Here is a 17384-nt window from a genome sequence, read left to right on the forward strand (position 1 = left end):
TACAGCCTCACTCATGTTCACACCTATGTGTAATTTAGAGGTTTGAGCTAGTTTTGGGAATGTGTTAAATAGCCAAAGTAAACTAAAAACACATAGTGAGAGACGGTATCAAACAATAATGAAAGGTAGCGTCACCATCTCTTGGTAAAGAACATTTTTGTCTAATGATGAAACTGATAATCAACCTACAAAATTTGAACACAGGATTTTCCACTTTTATCATTGCCGATCCCATTGGGAAAGTGTCCAGGAATACAATACAAAACGACAAAGGAAATGCAAATAATAAGTAAGGAAGTTGAGGAAGAATTTAGCTCGATCGTGTCTTAGCACATTCGCCCACTAACCCCGTTTCTGGATTCTTGATTTGTAGCGTTTCGGACCTTATTTTCCTTGAGATTATAATTCTATTCCTGAGCTCTCCGGCCACCAAACAGTTTGCTTTTCAAGGGTCTAATGTAATGAAAGATGAGAGGTATGATGCAGTAGCTACGTAAACCTAGCATGCTATGACAAAGAGGAAATGTTACATGTGTAAAAATGTTTCCAGATTTATATGAACCGACTAACAATGCTGCCTACTCACCATAGGGAGAAGTGAAGCTAAAGGCGGCCATTTTACGTTGCCACGCTCCAAGCGCGCCTACCTTCAATATACTGATTTCTCTGCAGCGTTTTCATGTTATTTTCTGTCTCTGCTGCAAAAATGCCAGTGTATGGTGTACGGTTGTACCAATAAGTCTGGGAGAAGCACATTTCATCGGTAAGAATGATATTAGATATTTTCTCTTAAAAAGGTATATCCTCTTAGTGCTGCTCAAAAATTGGTCTGCATCCTCCTGTTGTCAGAACAACGAACAATTAAATGAAAGCAAAGACCATCAGGAAAAAAAAATCACTGCGAAATGTAAACCTAAACTCGGTAAGTCACAATTCATGACACTGAGATAATACAGCCTCCTCTGAATGGTCGATTTAAGCAATGACATTTGGGATCCTAGTGTAAAACACGCAGTGACATCAGTGTTTTCAGCTCAGCCAAAACTGAACAGAAATTGCCAGCAACAATGACAACATAAGATGGCTGTCCTCGGCTTCAGCCACGAGAGGCAGAGGTGGAAAATCCAGGTCCCGAAAGTAAAAACCCTACCACACTTTGTTTTTAGCCACAGTCGCTTCTACTTAACCGGCAGATAAACGAGCTCACTTACCTGCCGGTTGATAGAGGCACCTATGGCTTAAGACAAAGTGTGACAGGACTATTGCTTTCTGGATCTGGACTTGACATCTCTGGCGTGGGGCCAATCTGATGGGAAATGCATCATTTCTGTAACAGTAGTAGGAAACTTAAATATGCTTTCGGTATGAAATCAATGTTGGAGCTTCCCTCCGGTGATCAGTCTGCCCTGCACAGTTTCAAAACAGAAGCTCGTTTTGAGTTTGTTGTCTCTGCTCAAGGTTTGCCTCAGCCCATTTACAGTGTGGGGCGCAGCTCTATGATGTACAGAAGAAGCTGTTTCAAGTCACTGTTTTGCTTGTAAAAGATGAGTCCTGACAGTGCATCCGGTAATTGGCAGAACATTCAGCTGCTTGACCCCAAGACAAGTGTTCACTCTTCACATGGGAGAGTTAAGAAAATCTTGCTTGGCGAGATATTGGCAATTCGATCGGCAAGTTCAAAATACATTTTTGCTCACCAAAAGAATCCAAGTTCCTCCAGCTATGCTGCTTTGCAGACAATGCTGTGTGGTGGTCTCGTGTTTTAACTCAATGCCAAAATAGACAGTGTGAACTCAGAAAGCTAGAGGGAAGTGAGAATGTGTGAAGCTTCCATGCAAAATGAGAGAGGGCTGGTGTGCCACGCCGAAGCCGTGAAAAATCGAGGCGGTGCAACTGTGTCAGTGTACAGCTTTCAAAGTGGAATGCACTCATGTTGTGTTCAGCATTCCTTTTTGGCACTGAACAGTTTTGGCCTGTAACACGAGTCGCCACAAAAATTCTCAGGAAGTGAACAAGCGTTCTCAAATGTTCCACTGAAAATACTTGAGTAAAACCAATCATTCGCAGTCACTGGCACATTCAGACCAACACAAGTATTTTTTCTCACATTCTCTCCTGACTATCGGACAAAAAGCTGCTTGTGTTTAATGTCTGCTCCTGGAGGTTGTTATGAGAGAAGAAACTAGATGCCTCAGATACGGTTTTGGAGGCACTCCGGGACGACGAACCATTTGAAGTGAGGTCCAGCGAACAGTTTTGTGGTCCTGCCACGACAGCGGCCTCAACAGGCCCAGGACCGAGTGTCACTTTGGACTTGGACGGCTCCATTTCATCCCCCACCTGGACTACAGTTGACACAGTGGTCTCCATCCGGCTTGCCTTGAAAATACTTGTCTGAGTTTGAAAGTAGCGAGTAGACTTAAGTTCCAGGCCTTCGTAGGAGCTTTGAGGGACACACGGGCAGCAGCGGAAAGCTTGTTTAAAACCTGCGCGGAACCTGTGGGGGAAGTACACATTACTTAATTTGCTTATGCACCCGTATACACTGCCACAAATGTAACAGAAGCGACAAGATAGATAGTCCAAAGGTTTGGTTGTTAATGGATTAGAGAACATAACATAACATTTATTTTTACTTCCTGTTTCAATGTGTCCGACAGGACATCCCTTTCAAACTGAGAGTCATTTCGCTCTCTGACAATTAGTGAAATCCTCTTGTCTGAAATTTTCAAGCAACTACAGTGTACATACACATCACTGATAAAATGTTTGATTTTATCTAATGCTCTGAGAGAAAAAGATGCAATATTGAGTCGCTCTAGGAATTTGGCATGGAGCAATCATGTAATATGACTAAATATTTACTCTACATTTCTAATTAGATGATTGAACAATTAAAAAAAAAAAAAGCGGTTTTAGTCTGCTTTTTTTTTTCTATATGTATGTCTGTGATTATTATATTTTTTTTTGGGGGGGGTGATTTACTTTGTAATAATCAATAGCACAACTCGTGAACGGAATAGCGTTTGTAAAATGTGAAGTTTGACCAGAATATCCCTTAAAAATACATACCGGTACAAAAAAAACAAATTGCATGGTTCCTGGGTATTATCCTGTTTTTTTTTCTTGTGCTGTATGGTATTTTAGTCATTCTTGTAAGTTTTTATTTCTGTTCTTCGTTTTTACATATCTTTAGTTCTTCTGTCTTTAAATGCTTTTAATCGTGTAAAGCACATTGAGTGTCCTTGTGTAAAATTAGCTGCAAAAATAAAGCTGCATTGCTTTGCCTTAAAGTTGAAGTCAAAACCAAACTTTTTTTTTTCAAGAATATGTTCTATGCAAGCCCACTAGTTGAAACAGGGAATTCTTATTAATTTTGCGTTTGTGGAATATAAATTAAGCAGCAAAATGCACTTGTTTTTAGCCATCTTTGGGGGCGGCCATTTTGTCTTCTGTCGACCGAAAATGACATCACAACTGCTCACGACGACCAATCACGGCTGACCTGTTTTCTGAATCTGAGCCGTGACTGGTTGCTGTGAGCAGTTGTGATGTCATTTTCAGTCGACACAAGACAAAATGGCCACCCCAGAGATGGCTAAAAACGAGTGGATTAACACTTATTCCACAAAGACAATATTTATCAGAATGCCTTGTTTCAACTAGTGGGCTTGCATAGAACATATTTTTGAAAAAAATAATGTTTGCGTTGACTTCCGCTTTAATGGAAATGTACTGTGAAAGTTAGTGCTCAGTTCTACTGAACTTTATTCCAATTTTAATTTGATGTGGAAGGGACCTTCAATGAGACACTTAATTCAAGTGTTCATTTACATAGTATCTACAATAATGACAGAGTAAAAATACGAGTGGTGATAACAGAAATGATTGGGTACCCAGGATGAATACATCTTGCAAGGCTGGGTGAAATCACAAGTGGAGCAGAGAGAAGTGAATGAAGAGAAAAGGAAAATGTTCATTGAGTAGTAACGAGAAAAGACTTTGGGTGGCAGATGATGGAGAGAACCATCATAGCTCACATGAGTTTTTAATTATCTGAACCGGCAGAGACAAAAGTCGGTCACCGTCTTAAGAAGTATGACTAAATCTCAGCTCGCGTCATTACACTCACATATTTTGAAATGATTTCACACTAAATTCATTTAAGAAGTGAAAACAACCACGTGTGAAATCTAATTTTTCTGACAGCACAGAGACAATTAACATGTGGGAGACAGCTTTAGAGGATTGATTGAATCTAACACGCACCATCTGTCTTTGATTGTTTTACAAAATCCATGTGACAGGCGTCATGCGTTTTTGTCATGGTGTGAGACTCAGTGAGTGAGTGCGAGCACATTGTACTTTTTAGCCTAATGGGTCTGCTCTGATCTAATGTTCTAAAGCAAGTCCGATCCTCGAGAGCCCCTATCTAGCCTGTTTTAGATCTAAGTCTCCCACCTCCAACACACCTGATTCAAATGATCAGCTCATCAGCAAGCTTTGCCGTTGCATTGGCGGAAATCCAATAAACATCAGATGTTTATCCTCATATTTTTATTTTTACACAGCCATGACACATATTCCAATTGTGCTACTCAAAGGGGAAAAAAAGATTACATAGGTTCAGTAGTTTTGCTAGATATCTCAATAAAGATACAATAATGATATTACTATGGGTTCAGTGAAAACGAATAATTTTTTAAAAAGTGCAAGGCAAACGGAGGAGGAATGTTTATTTTATTATTAGAACTTACAGACAGCCCTCTACATTAACAAAGTGAGCAATAAATGAAAAATAATTAAATTCACACTGTAGCTGTGCTTTAATGATAATTAACACCTTTATGCTACAACAGAAGTGTTTGTTGTGTGTGCATGCATGCGTGTGTTAACTGCATCAATGTGTGTGTTATTGTGTACCAGTTTGTCCATGCACGGCTGAGGATAAGAGGTTCGGAAAATGGATGAGTAGGTTGTGTGGCTTGAAAAAAAAAAAACACACACACACACACACACATGACATTGGTTTTGTATGCATTGATGCATGACGTGGCGATGGAATGTGTGGACTCACAACGATATGAACTATGCCAGCCTGGATTGCGTTTTGAGGCTCCCCATACAATATGTCGCATTGTAGGCCTATGCGTTTTTTTTCCCCTCAAAAGTCAATGAAGATGCGCTTTACTATAAGAATAGGATGTGGGTGATAATCATGAGCAAAGTGTGGACATACTGAAAGGCAGAGGTGGGCATTCCGCCTAGCCCACTGACTGGTCTGTCTATTCGCCAGAGCAAGGCATTTTACTACAAATTGAGAGTCCGTTATTCATCATTCGTCTGCAGCTTGGGTACACTTCCGTCATCCGTCATTCGCCTTTTTGTCGGTGGTAAAAAAATAGTACCTATCAGTAGCACCCTCACCAACACCCACACCGGCCTCCCGCTGGATGACATTTGAACAGAAATAGTGACTAACAGCACTTTGGAAGCCTGTTCACAGCCTGGTCCCTCACTCAAATCTGTCCCCCAAGCAACAACTCAAATTTTCCTCCCCGCGCTCGCCGCGGCCATCGAACCCTCGCCGCGAAATATAGACTAATCACGGACTACTGACGAATGGAGGACTAAATAGAGGGGCTTCCGTCTATGCTTAGTCTGTCTACTTTTAAAATTCTCCCGTCACTCCTCAATCGTCAGCAAAACGGACTTCCGTCAGTGACGGATAGACGGATCGGTCCGTCTCATAGGCGGAGTGCCCAGCTCTACTATTCGCCTATGACGGCCGCCCATTTTGTAGGCGATAAAAGTTAAACGGGAAACTTAAAAAAACTACTAAGCATAGGCAGAAGTGCATTTTCGCCCATCTATGTAATCGTCTATCGCCTATAACCTGACGTTACTCTATTGTATTGTTTCGTTTGCTGCTTGATTCGTGGATTTTACATCGGGCCTGTTATTGGTCAGCTAATGGGTCCTAATTCACGTCATCCACGTTATTGGACAGCTACTGGGTCCTTAAAGAGGACGTATTTATTTAATTTCACAATTTCACATTTCACTCAGCTTGGCCTGGGGGGTGGGGGGGAGTTAATTTGGTCAACGGAAGCTCTAACGAAAGTGTGTTTGAAATGATAAATGGACCGACTGATAGGTGACTTCAAAGGCAATTGATTTCAAAGGCGGATAAATAGACAGCGGAAGGGTACCCTACTACCCGGGCTGCAGAGGGATGGCGATAAACGGACCGGCAAATTTGAGTAAAATGCCTACCTGTACTGAAAGTTGAGGCTCACTCCCATTCAACTGAATGGACCGGCAGAATGTTCTATATTTGTACCGTGTACAGTATACTTGACAGCACATGGTTCTCTCACCATTGTCGCTCACACGGGAGTGGATTCTCGCGTGTGCTATCCAGCAATGGCTGCTTACGTCTCCCTCCCTCCGCAAGATTACGGTCATTGGCTGGCATTAGCTGCCGATCAACGCCAAACTTGAAGGGATGAATGTGGGTGGTTGCATTGAGCTTTACACGTAACAAAAGCGTGGCAAGGTCACATGACTGATATCGTCCTAATATCAATGTTAACACCTTGAATGTTCATATCTGTAGCACACAGCGATGCAGCTGATCAAGATGCTCACCACAATGCAGCCAGAGAAGTCACTAAGGATCTTGGGATATAAACTTCTTCAGCCTCCTAATGAAGTATAGCTGCTGTTGGGCTTGCTTGATGGGGATGCGTTTGTGGAATATGAGTTAAGCAGCAAAATCCACCCCCTTTTAGCCATCTCTGGGGCGGCCATTTTGTCACTTCTGTCGACTGAAAATGACATCACAACTACTCAGCGCTCAGGTAACGACCAATCACAGATTATCTCCAGAAAACAGGTCAGCCGTGATTGGTCGTTAGCCAAGCTCTGAGTAGTTGTGATGTCATTTTCAGTCGACAGAAGTAACAAAATACATTCATTGGTGACAGTATTTTGACACCAGAAATGGCTAAAAACAGTGGATTAACTCTTATTCCACAAACACAATATTTATCAGAATGCCTTGTTTCAACTAGTGGGCTTGCATAGAACTTATTCTTGAAAAAAATATGTTTGGCTTAACTGACTGTGTAGTGCTTGGTGGCCAGGTGCGGTACACACTGATTAGGACGCACGGGTACGTAAAAGTGCCCTTTACACTTCAATTCACTAGATGTGAAGTATCTTATGAAGCATCCTCCTCTTCCTCATCTCCATTATCATCTTGTCTTACTTGTTTGAGGTTAACGTTATTGTCGTCCCACCATGACACCAGACTGGCCACCTCCATCCTGTAGGTTGCTTTGACCCCATCAGTAATGAGTCCTATTACTTTAGTGTCATGCGCTCACTTGAGGTTGATGTTGTCCTTGTGGGAGGTGACACAATCGTGTGTGAACAGGCTTAGGACGGATGTCTGTGTTGTGCTCGTATTTGTAGTGATGCTGGCTGAAGTTTTGTTAACGATCATGACAGACTGTGGCCCGCCAGTGAGAAGACTGAGGAGCCAGTCACAGAGAGTGGAGTTCAGGCCGAGTGTAGACAGTTTATGGATGGCTTTGAAGGACTAAGAGATGACAGTATAAAAGTAGAGTGGTGGTCAATGTAGAGCATACTGATGTAGGAGTCTGTGTTTTCCAGGTGGGAGAGGGAGTAGTGGAGTGTGACAGTGATGGCTTCTGAGGTGAGTGTATTGCAGGCTGTCCGGTAAGTGGATGTGGATGAGCGTACACCATTCTCTCGAAGCACTTCTATAGATTGGAGTGAGAGCCAGTGTTGCCATAATAAAATACATTGAAAAAGTAATGCAGTTACTTTAAAAGTAACTTAGCTACTTTACTGTCATGTGTCATCTTCCAAACTGCTTATCCTATACAGGGTCACGGGGAGGTGCTGGAGCCTATCCTAGCCATCAACAGGCGAAGGCAGACTACACCCCGAACTGGTCGCCAGCCAGTCACAGGGCACACAGAGACACCGCCACTGAGCGGGAATCGATCCCACGCTGCCCGCACACAACTCAGGCGTGTGTACCACTACACCATCAGTGACTTGCTACTTTACTGATTGCTTCATGTTAAAAGTAACTAAGTTAGATTACATGTTAGTTTATTAGTGACATTCAACAGATGCTGACAAACCTGCGTAACATAACATTGACAACCAGTTTGGTCAATCTTTACTTGGAAGTGCATTTTTAACAGTTACATTTAAGAATAATGCTTTTTTTTTAACTTCACAGATGATTTCACTTAACATAAACGGATTTGTAATAAAATAAAATAAAATAAAATAAAATAGTCTTTCTAGACTTTACTTAAAATTAATGTTTTTTGAGGCAGTCTGTTTTGGCCTGACATTCAACTTTTAATATTGCCATGGCAAAACTTAAAGTTGGAGGCAACCCAAAAATGTTCTTCTCAAGAATATGTTCGATGCGCCTCCACTAGTCTAAACACGGCATTCCAATTGATATTGCGTTTGCGGAATAAGCAGCAAAATCCACCCCTTTTTAGCCATCTCAGAGGGCGGCCATTTTGCTATGTGCTGTCAGCTGAAAATGACATCCCAGTTGCTCAGGGCTCAGGTAACCACCAATCATGGCTCAGCATCAGAAAACAGGTAATGTCAGTCAACAGAAGTGACAAAATGGCTGCTCTCTGAGATGTCTAAAAAAGTTTTCTTTTTTGCTGATAACTCATATAAATGCAATATTTATCAGAATGCTATGCTTAGACTAGTGAAGGCGCAGAGGACATATTGCAAAGAATTTTTGGGGGTTGTTGATTCACCCGTCAACATTTATAATCTACATTGTTTAATTATTGTGTGTGTGTGTGTATATATATATATATATATATATATATATATATATATATATATATAAAAATATATATATACACACACACACAAACACACAATAATTAAACAATATACACACACACACACAATAATATATATATATATATATATATATATATATATATGTATATATATATATATACGCCCTGCGATTGGCTGGCAACCAATTCAGGGTGTCCCCCGCCTACTGCCCAAAGACAGCTGGGATAGGCTCCAGCACGCCCCGCGACCCTTGTGAGGATAAGCGGTACAGATAATGGATGGATGGATATATATATATACACACACACACACACACACACACAATAATTAAACAATAAACACACACACACACAATAATTAAACAATACACACACACACACACAATAATTAAACAATTGTGTTCACACACAATAATTAAACAATGTAGATTATAAATGTTGACGGGTGACTCAACAACCCCCAAAAATTCTTTGCAATATATCCTCTAGAAAAACGGCGGCACGGTGGTCGACTGGTTAGCACGTCCGCCTCACAGTTCAGAGGTCGTGGGTTCGATCCCAGCTCCGGCCTCCCTGTATGGAGTTTGCATGTTCTCCCCGTGCCTGTGTGGGTTTCCTCCGGGTACTCCGGTTTCCTCCCACATTCCAAAAACATGCATGGTAAGTTGATTGGACTCTCTAAATTGCCCCTAGGTGTGATTGTGAGTGTGGATGTTTGTCTCTGTGTGCCCTGCGATTGGCTGGCAACCAATTCGGGGTGTCCCCCGCCTACTGCCCAAAGACAGCTGGGATAGGCTCCAGCACGCCCCGCGACCCTTGTGAGGATAAGCAGTATTGATAATGGATGGATGGATAAAATAAAAACAAAGAGTGCTGGCTGATGAGTCGGCACCCCTGGTTTTTAGCTCAGTGAGCTGCATGCTCTTCTTCCAAGATAGTGACGTGTTGGCGGTGTGGGTTTGACAGCCTGACATTAGTTGGCCATTATTTGAGGAACTGGCATTAAATCTATTCCACCATACACATCCATCCTAGCCGCTAATCCCTATAATTTAGCTCTTCAGTAGGTAACAAACGAATTAAACATGGTATGTTAGTTGAGAGTTGACATTCTTACCTGTCATTGAGGCAGCAGTAGATGATAGGGTTGTACATGGTGGAACTCATGGCCAACCACATTATGGCCAAATAGACCTGCTGGATGAATGTTTCCTCAAACATATCAGGAAAAAACTGGTGCAGCAGAAAGTAGACATGGTAGGGCAGCCAACAGATAGCAAAAGTACACACCACCACAATCATCATCTTCACCACCTGCAACACAGATCAGGCCTTCAATGTTCCTCCACAACAAAATCCACCAACATGATGTAAATTGACATTGCACTCTTTATGCAGTAGGGGACAGTCACACTGGAACAGAAAAGGATCGTTCGAAAACGATTCTCACAAAGATAAGTCACATCGAGTTGTTCAAAGTATCTACCGTAATTGCATGCGTGTGTGTGTGTCTGTGTGTGCGCACGCACATGTTTAGATAACTATAGTTGCTGTTAATTATTTAACAAGGGGAGAAGTGCTTTTTTTCTGACAGTGCCAGGTAGCTTTGTATAGTATGTTTCCTTAATAAATGAAATCAGGATTTCAAATCCGCATTTTGTCTGATATTTACATTTGTCAGACGATTTAAAATATGAATGTGGGGAAACTATGCAATAAAGAATTTAAGAAAAGGGCAAATACTTTTTCACAGCACTGTATATTTGCATTGTTATGCACACTCCAAACCCTTAAAAAATAAAAAATAAATAAAAATACAAAAAAAATAGATTATTGTGTACATTGTACTCCAAGAAATTAGGAAAAAGAAAAGGAAATCTGTAACCTAACAGATGCATTCAATTGATTCAACCTGCTTGTTGGTTACTTAATTAAGCTATTGACTGCATATTGATTGCATGTTGTGTAAAGTTTGTGAAAGAGCCTGTGCTTTGTTTGTTGATTGTGCTTACACACAATTAAAGGGATCATCCAGCTGGGATGGTCCATTTTTCAATAGCAAGCTCTATTTATTTACTATTTTTATTTTTTTTAATGTTTCAGAAATATGAGATTAGCTTGCATTTTCAATTTTCTCCACTTTTGGAGAAATCAATACAAAGCAAAGGAGTTTAAAAACGCCTCCTGGTAATGAGAAATAGCGCCACGCCCCCCTCCATGGGAGTCACGCCGGGGACCAATCATAATTTGTCCATTTAAAGTCATTGTAAATGCGTCGCTAATAATGTCAAAATAACAGGGACCAAAATGTATGTGGACATCTCTACTGAGGTCCATTTCAACCTCTGAAAATATCTCAAAACGATTCACCTTTCCATGGCTGACTTTTCATAAGGTTAGTTGTTTGTAGGTTGTAATACATTCGATTTGAATATCTGAATCCACAAATGTTAGCTTGACTCGCTTCTTTTAACTAAGGCCACTCAGGGGTACGCCTGCACCACTCATCCAAAAATGACGCGTTGAACACGGTATCACTCGGCTGTAGAGTCGGCCTCCTCGCGAGCTTTGGTGCTCAGAATTTTTCAAAGCCTGTCCATCCATCCATTTTCTGCACTGCATATCCTCACTAGGGTCGTGCGCAGGCGTATTGGATTTTTCACAGTCCAACTTTCATGCTCTCGAAGCGGCCCCTAAAAGCATATGTTGCACCGCGACGCAGAATGTTCAAAAATCCCACCTCCAGGGCTTTCGGTGAGCTGTTTATCTGAAATTGACGCCCACTCACACCGCGACGCTGACGGCTTCATGAACTGGCTACAAACGGTGGCGGTCGCAAATTTGACGGCACGGAGCTGCATGTCTCCACGGCAAGAAGCTGATTTTGTTCTGCTAAACTTGTCTGTTCAGCGGCCAAAAGCTAATTGCTGCCTTGAGCGGTGCTGTTACTTTAAACATCAACACAGCGGCTATTGTTAGCCGTGGGGGGGGGGAACATCCCTGCCTGGCTGCCGGCTGCCTCCTGAGATTTAACTAACTTTAGCGTAGCTAAATGTCCAAAAACGACAACCAGTTGCCACCGGGGTTCGTGTGTGCATTCATGCTCTTGTTTGCTTCAGCCTCTGGAAGTGAAGAATGCACCGGCACGTTTTTGGGGGGTGATCAAGGTTTTTGCACGTATGAGCTCATGTTTGAGCCACAACATTGAGGAGATCTAGAACGCTTTTATATTCTCACAGGTTGACATGAACAAGAGTAGTATGTGCATTTGAATTTTGGTGGCGATTGGTCGCCGTTTCAGAAAACAAAACTGACAAACCAAGCAATACCATAATGCTTGCCTCCCTGCTGTGACGGAGACAGCTGAGACCGGAAAAAACCAAGCCGAGCTCCAAAAGGGGGCGGGCCAATTTGTTGTAAAACTCATCCCAAAAAAGTCATTAAATCACGACAGATTCTTTTAAGGGGTTGAATTTTAGTGCTGATGTCATTTTTACATGCAGACCTATTATGTGCCAATGTTCAGCCCGTCCAAGTGCCCCTTTAAATAATGTCTGATTTGACATTATTTACTTGAATGTACAAGCATATATTCCTTATTTTGCATATTCCTTAGTGCAGATCTATTCTAAATTACGTCTGTAAGTTCTCATCATTAAATAAATACAATCAATTATGATGTATACATTCATTAAAGTTGTAAGCGATCACAGAGCTGCGGGAAGAAAAGCAAATGTCAACTTAATAAACATCACATGAGCCATGCACAGCAGGATCAACTTCATGAATTATTCATGATAAGTATAGCGAGGACAATGACATTAGAAATGAATAGTATAATATATGGCATTGTGTACAAGTACTTTTCTACATATTACATAAAGTGATGCCACTTGAACAATGAAGCTGCTATACTTGGCTCCACCAACATCCGTCAGTATATTTTATGGTTGTTCAAAGTAGGGATGTGCGTGACTAGTGGTTTAACCTTCTACGATTTATTAAACGTTTTGTATTTTACTAGTCGGTTAAACGCGGCATTAAGTATCACGCATCTTGTTCCACACGCCTCTGCCTCGGCCTCTGTAAACATGCTGAGCACCGAGAGAGAGAATCGCTCCCTCCCACCCTCTAACCGCCCCGCCCATGGGTACGTGGGCACTACAAAATAAAGTCGCCGCCTGTGTGCATGATAATGCAGCTAACATGGTGCTAGCGAATGAGACCCTGCTGGACTGGGAGTCGGTACAATTACTCATTTCATTATTCATAATAAATGCCACGCATTGCATTGGAAAATGTATCAGAAATAATTTACCTTTATTCAGTCAGTTGTTGTTACATCAATAGAATTTAAATTAACAAACTGTCCTGAATGTTTGGGCTAAATTAGCCCCTAAATACACACAACATTAGCATTTTAAACTTTGAATTCATTATGTATTAAAATTCAAATTTTCTTCCATATTGACTTTGAGACTAGTCGGCGGCCAAATTAGTCCAAATTCCCATCCCTAGTTCAAAGCCGTTATACTGGCATGAAATCAAGACATAAGAGAATCTTTATTAGGAACGTGTCAAATAAAAGAGATTAAATGGCTGCGGGTGTCTCAGGGGTAGCGTACCTTGCGTTTGGCAGTCAGCTGCTCCTTGTAGCGATCTGAAGAGTCTCCTGGGATTTCACTGGCCCACAGGCTCAGTCCCACCACTAGGTAGGCGCAACCCATCACCAACAAAGGAAGGAAGTAGATCAGGATGACCACACACACATAATACCTATAGAACACAAGAACACGAGTTAGAAGAGCAGCTTTAAGTGGAGATAGTTACTAGTCAGAAAGGTGAATCATTAAGATTGGCCTTCAATGACAAGCAAAATGAACATTGGGAAAAACATTACCAATGGACATAGAGAAGTTTCAAGGCGTTTTTTTGTTGAAACGGCAAGTAGCAGGATTCAGAAGGTTACAGAAGGACTTACTATGGACAAAAAAAAAGAACTGTTTACTTTATTTTTTAGATACAAATTCATTTTTTTGGGCTGAATGTTCATATGCATATGGTTTGTGCCAAGACTGGTAAAAACCATGAAATACACAACAGGCATGATTTTTCCTGCCGCATACAAGTTTTATTACTGGGCACGAGTGTGATGACGATCCCTGTACTATCTCAAGATGAAATAAAACCAAATAGAATATAAAACAAAACTAAAACAGAACACTTTTATGTCTTTATCATTTGAAGCTAAAACCTCTCTCATCCAGAAAGGGCATGGTACACCAAATGTGAAGCAAGGGAAGACAGACACAGACAGGTAGAAACATAAAAACTAGAATTTGAGTAACGATTTGTACTACACACATCAATTTTTGGTTGTGGGCCTTCCTGGGGTTTGCCTCAAAATGCTTTGTGAGACCTGCTATCATGAAGAAAGGTTAGACCGCGCCCCTGCAAAAAAGAGTTTGGTTTATGGCAACTAAACTTGACGGACATGTTAAGTTACCAGACTTTGTCATAGTCATGGCGGCATTAATAGAATCCGCCCCCTCCAAACACATACACACACACCAGAACGTCACCTCCCGTATGATCGGCATCTTCCACGAACCTGGGAGTACCCTGCAAATTTACAATCAGGTTGACAAAGAAAAACAAATACACTCCGCAAGAGTGACAATTTAGTCATTTGTTCAGTAAATTCTTCGTAGCATTGCAAAAACACCAAATCTAACTGTCACCCAAGACTAATATCATTCCTTTAATTATTGAAAATTATTTCAATTTTTCTTAGCTCGTTAATATACTAAACATTGAGGTATCATCTCAACCTCTCCTCTGGTAACTGTCGAGTGATTTTAAACTCTTTATGATATAATCAAATGTGACAGTTTCAGTGATTAGAATATTTTTCATGCATAATTTATCATGGACACAGGGTTTTAATTGTGTTAACATTGGGAAATGGGCATGTCTAATTAGGCATGTGTGTAAAAATGCGTTTGCATTTTGGCTATGCAAAAAAAGAAAAAGAAAAAAAACTGAAATCCTTAAGACAATGCATAAAATGTGTGTATCAACAGGTTGAAACAGTGACTTGGACTTTCACAGAGAAACAATCTGTTTGCTTGTCAGCAAATTCTGCAGAAGAGCCTCACAGCCCATTTCCGTCCGTGTCTATTAAGTACAATTATGTTAAAATCCACTGAAGCTCCCATTGGCTTTCATCAGGGTGAAAAAGACCATGCACGCACACATAAATGCACACTGCGCGGATGGGAGGTTACCAAACCAAAGGAGAACAATGTAGAAATGCCCCAACGTGGGCATCAGATTTAATCTGACTAAAGTGTTTACAACCCAGCAAAATGATTAAGGAAACAGCATAAAAGGCAGTAGCTGTTCACATGAATCATTTATGTTTATGGAATAAATACTGTGTGACAAAACCAAAGTGGGAGCATACATTTTTAAATGAATACATCTGTCTTTTATTTTATTTTATTTTATTCCAGGAAAAGAAACATAATACCGGCGTCAGGCCCAAACCTCCTATGTCAGAATTTGGTCAATTTCATATTTTTTCCCACAAAAATATACTATTGGTCACGCTACAAATGTGGGTATAATATTTATAAATTATTGACCAATGTAAAGTGTCATAAATGACTCTTTTTGATGATGCAATGTTAAATGTGCGTTTTTTGGGGTCTCCTGAAAAGTGATGATTCTGGAGAATTCTGCCCAATGCCAGCTTTAAGCATGCAAGTGCGATGGAAGTGATACACATTTTTTATTGAGTATCTGAGGTCAATTTTATCATACTTGTGATATTTGTTTGACGTGTCTAGACCCTGCATACTTTTTTCGTCCAAAAAAACCCACAAACTGTCAATTCATTCATTTTCGATGCTGCTTGTCCTCATTAGGGTCACGAGTGAGCTGAAGCCTCCTCTCAGCTAATGTTGGGCAAGAAGCAGGGTGAACACACACAAACTACTTCACGACAAACTATTTCTTGATTACAAAGGTAACCTCTCTCCGCACTGATGGGCCTTCTGTTTTTCGCATTTGTTTGCATAATGTAAAGATGGCTTGCATGGCGAATTTGCTTCTTGTCGTAAAACATCATCAACAACACCAAGTGGTGTCAGCTACAACTGGGAGAGACTGTGAAACACAAACATCACCAAGCTGTGTCTGAGCCAAAAGCAATGACAGATGACGTCATGTCCGGCGTGACATGGTTTTCAAATTCCCGAAGCACAATTCGCAGGCTGGGTCCTTCAATACCTTCAAAGGCTCCTCCTCATGTAGCCTCTCTGCACCGCATAAACGGCGGTGAGTTGCGCCGGAAATGACATCATGCGGCCAAAAATGTGGCCTTCGGAGGACCCAGTCTGTGAATTTGGACACGGCTAAAGTGATACATGTCGGCTCCATTGACACTAGGATGAGGCAGTCAGAGATTACAAACAAGAACATAGCTCCGATTTTTAATCTCACCAGATAAATGAGTCGACATTGAATAATTGTCCCTGGCCCCTTGCTTGCAAGAGGCAATGATGAGAAGTTTAACAGATTGTTATCACTTAACCTGTGGCTGGCTAGCTTTTTTTTTGTAGGCAGGGATCCAGCACTCTTTCAAAAGATATAGATTCGTGTTGGAGTCTTCCATGACAGTTCACATAAGAGCAGGCCGGGTTACAGGTGATTACCTGTAAAAATGGGTGTGGTGTCTGTAAGGCTAGCGTTAACTAGCGATATGCTAGACTCTTTGTTATGTCACGCCACGGCAAGGATTCCTGCCCCTCCTCCTCATCGCTGAGCCAGGCTTCTGCTTCAGCCAGCACAGGTGGGGAGAATTCTAATCAACCAGCTACAGCCGCCTTCTATCAAGACGGCTGCCTTCAAAAGCCAGCGGCCTTCAAAAGCTAGTGCTTGAACGTTGACCATTGTGGTTAGTTTGAAGCTGTCTCAAGTTTGAATCTCAAGTTTATGCTATTCAACTTCGTTATTCCTGCAGACCTCGTAATACTTGATCAACTATTAACCATTTCCTATCCTCTCACCCCTAGACTTCCTCCGTGCTACAACCAGTGTCTCCGGCCTCATCTTCGCTCCTTGTCTGCTCTCCAGTGGAACCACCCCTTGGACTTTATCTTGGCTCAAACCTCCTCCTCTGGACTCAGGACACTCATGCACTCAACTAGTATATGAATCCAGGTTCTCATTAAAATTTCTGTGGTGAACTCTTGGCCTTGTTTTTCACTGCTTCTGAGGTGCCCGGCACATTTGGCTATCTTTTTTTTTTTTTTTTTTTTTAAATCGCTGAAGCCTAACACTCTTACAACACACACAGCTTTCTATGTACCGTATTTATGGACTATAAGCCGCACCTTTATATAAGCCGCATCCACTCTATTTAAAAAAAAAATTATGAAAAAAAACACAAGGCGCACCGAAAAACAAAAATTTGTTATTTACTGCATTTACAGAACG

The 17384-nt window shown here is 41.3% G+C and overlaps 1 protein-coding gene across 1 annotated transcript in view; it reads right to left on the reverse strand.

Annotated features, from left to right (window-relative positions):
• Nucleotides 1-1334: 1334 nt before the first annotated feature.
• Nucleotides 1335-17384, reverse strand: part of tacr1a (tachykinin receptor 1a) — a 65090-nt gene continuing 49040 nt past the window's right edge. Inside the window, exons 3-5 of the mRNA XM_086031666.1 lie at nucleotides 13508-13658; nucleotides 10000-10196; nucleotides 1335-2497 (exon numbers count right to left, since the gene is read on the reverse strand). Of these exons, the coding sequence (XP_085887792.1) occupies nucleotides 2104-2497; nucleotides 10000-10196; nucleotides 13508-13658 (742 nt within the window). The 3' untranslated portion in view covers nucleotides 1335-2103. The remainder of the gene's footprint in view (nucleotides 2498-9999; nucleotides 10197-13507; nucleotides 13659-17384) is intronic.

This window comes from Filicampus tigris, chromosome 5 (assembly GCF_054856515.1).
Source record: "Filicampus tigris isolate MCC_2025a chromosome 5, RoL_Ftig_1.0, whole genome shotgun sequence".
Lineage (NCBI taxonomy): Eukaryota > Metazoa > Chordata > Actinopteri > Syngnathiformes > Syngnathidae > Filicampus > Filicampus tigris.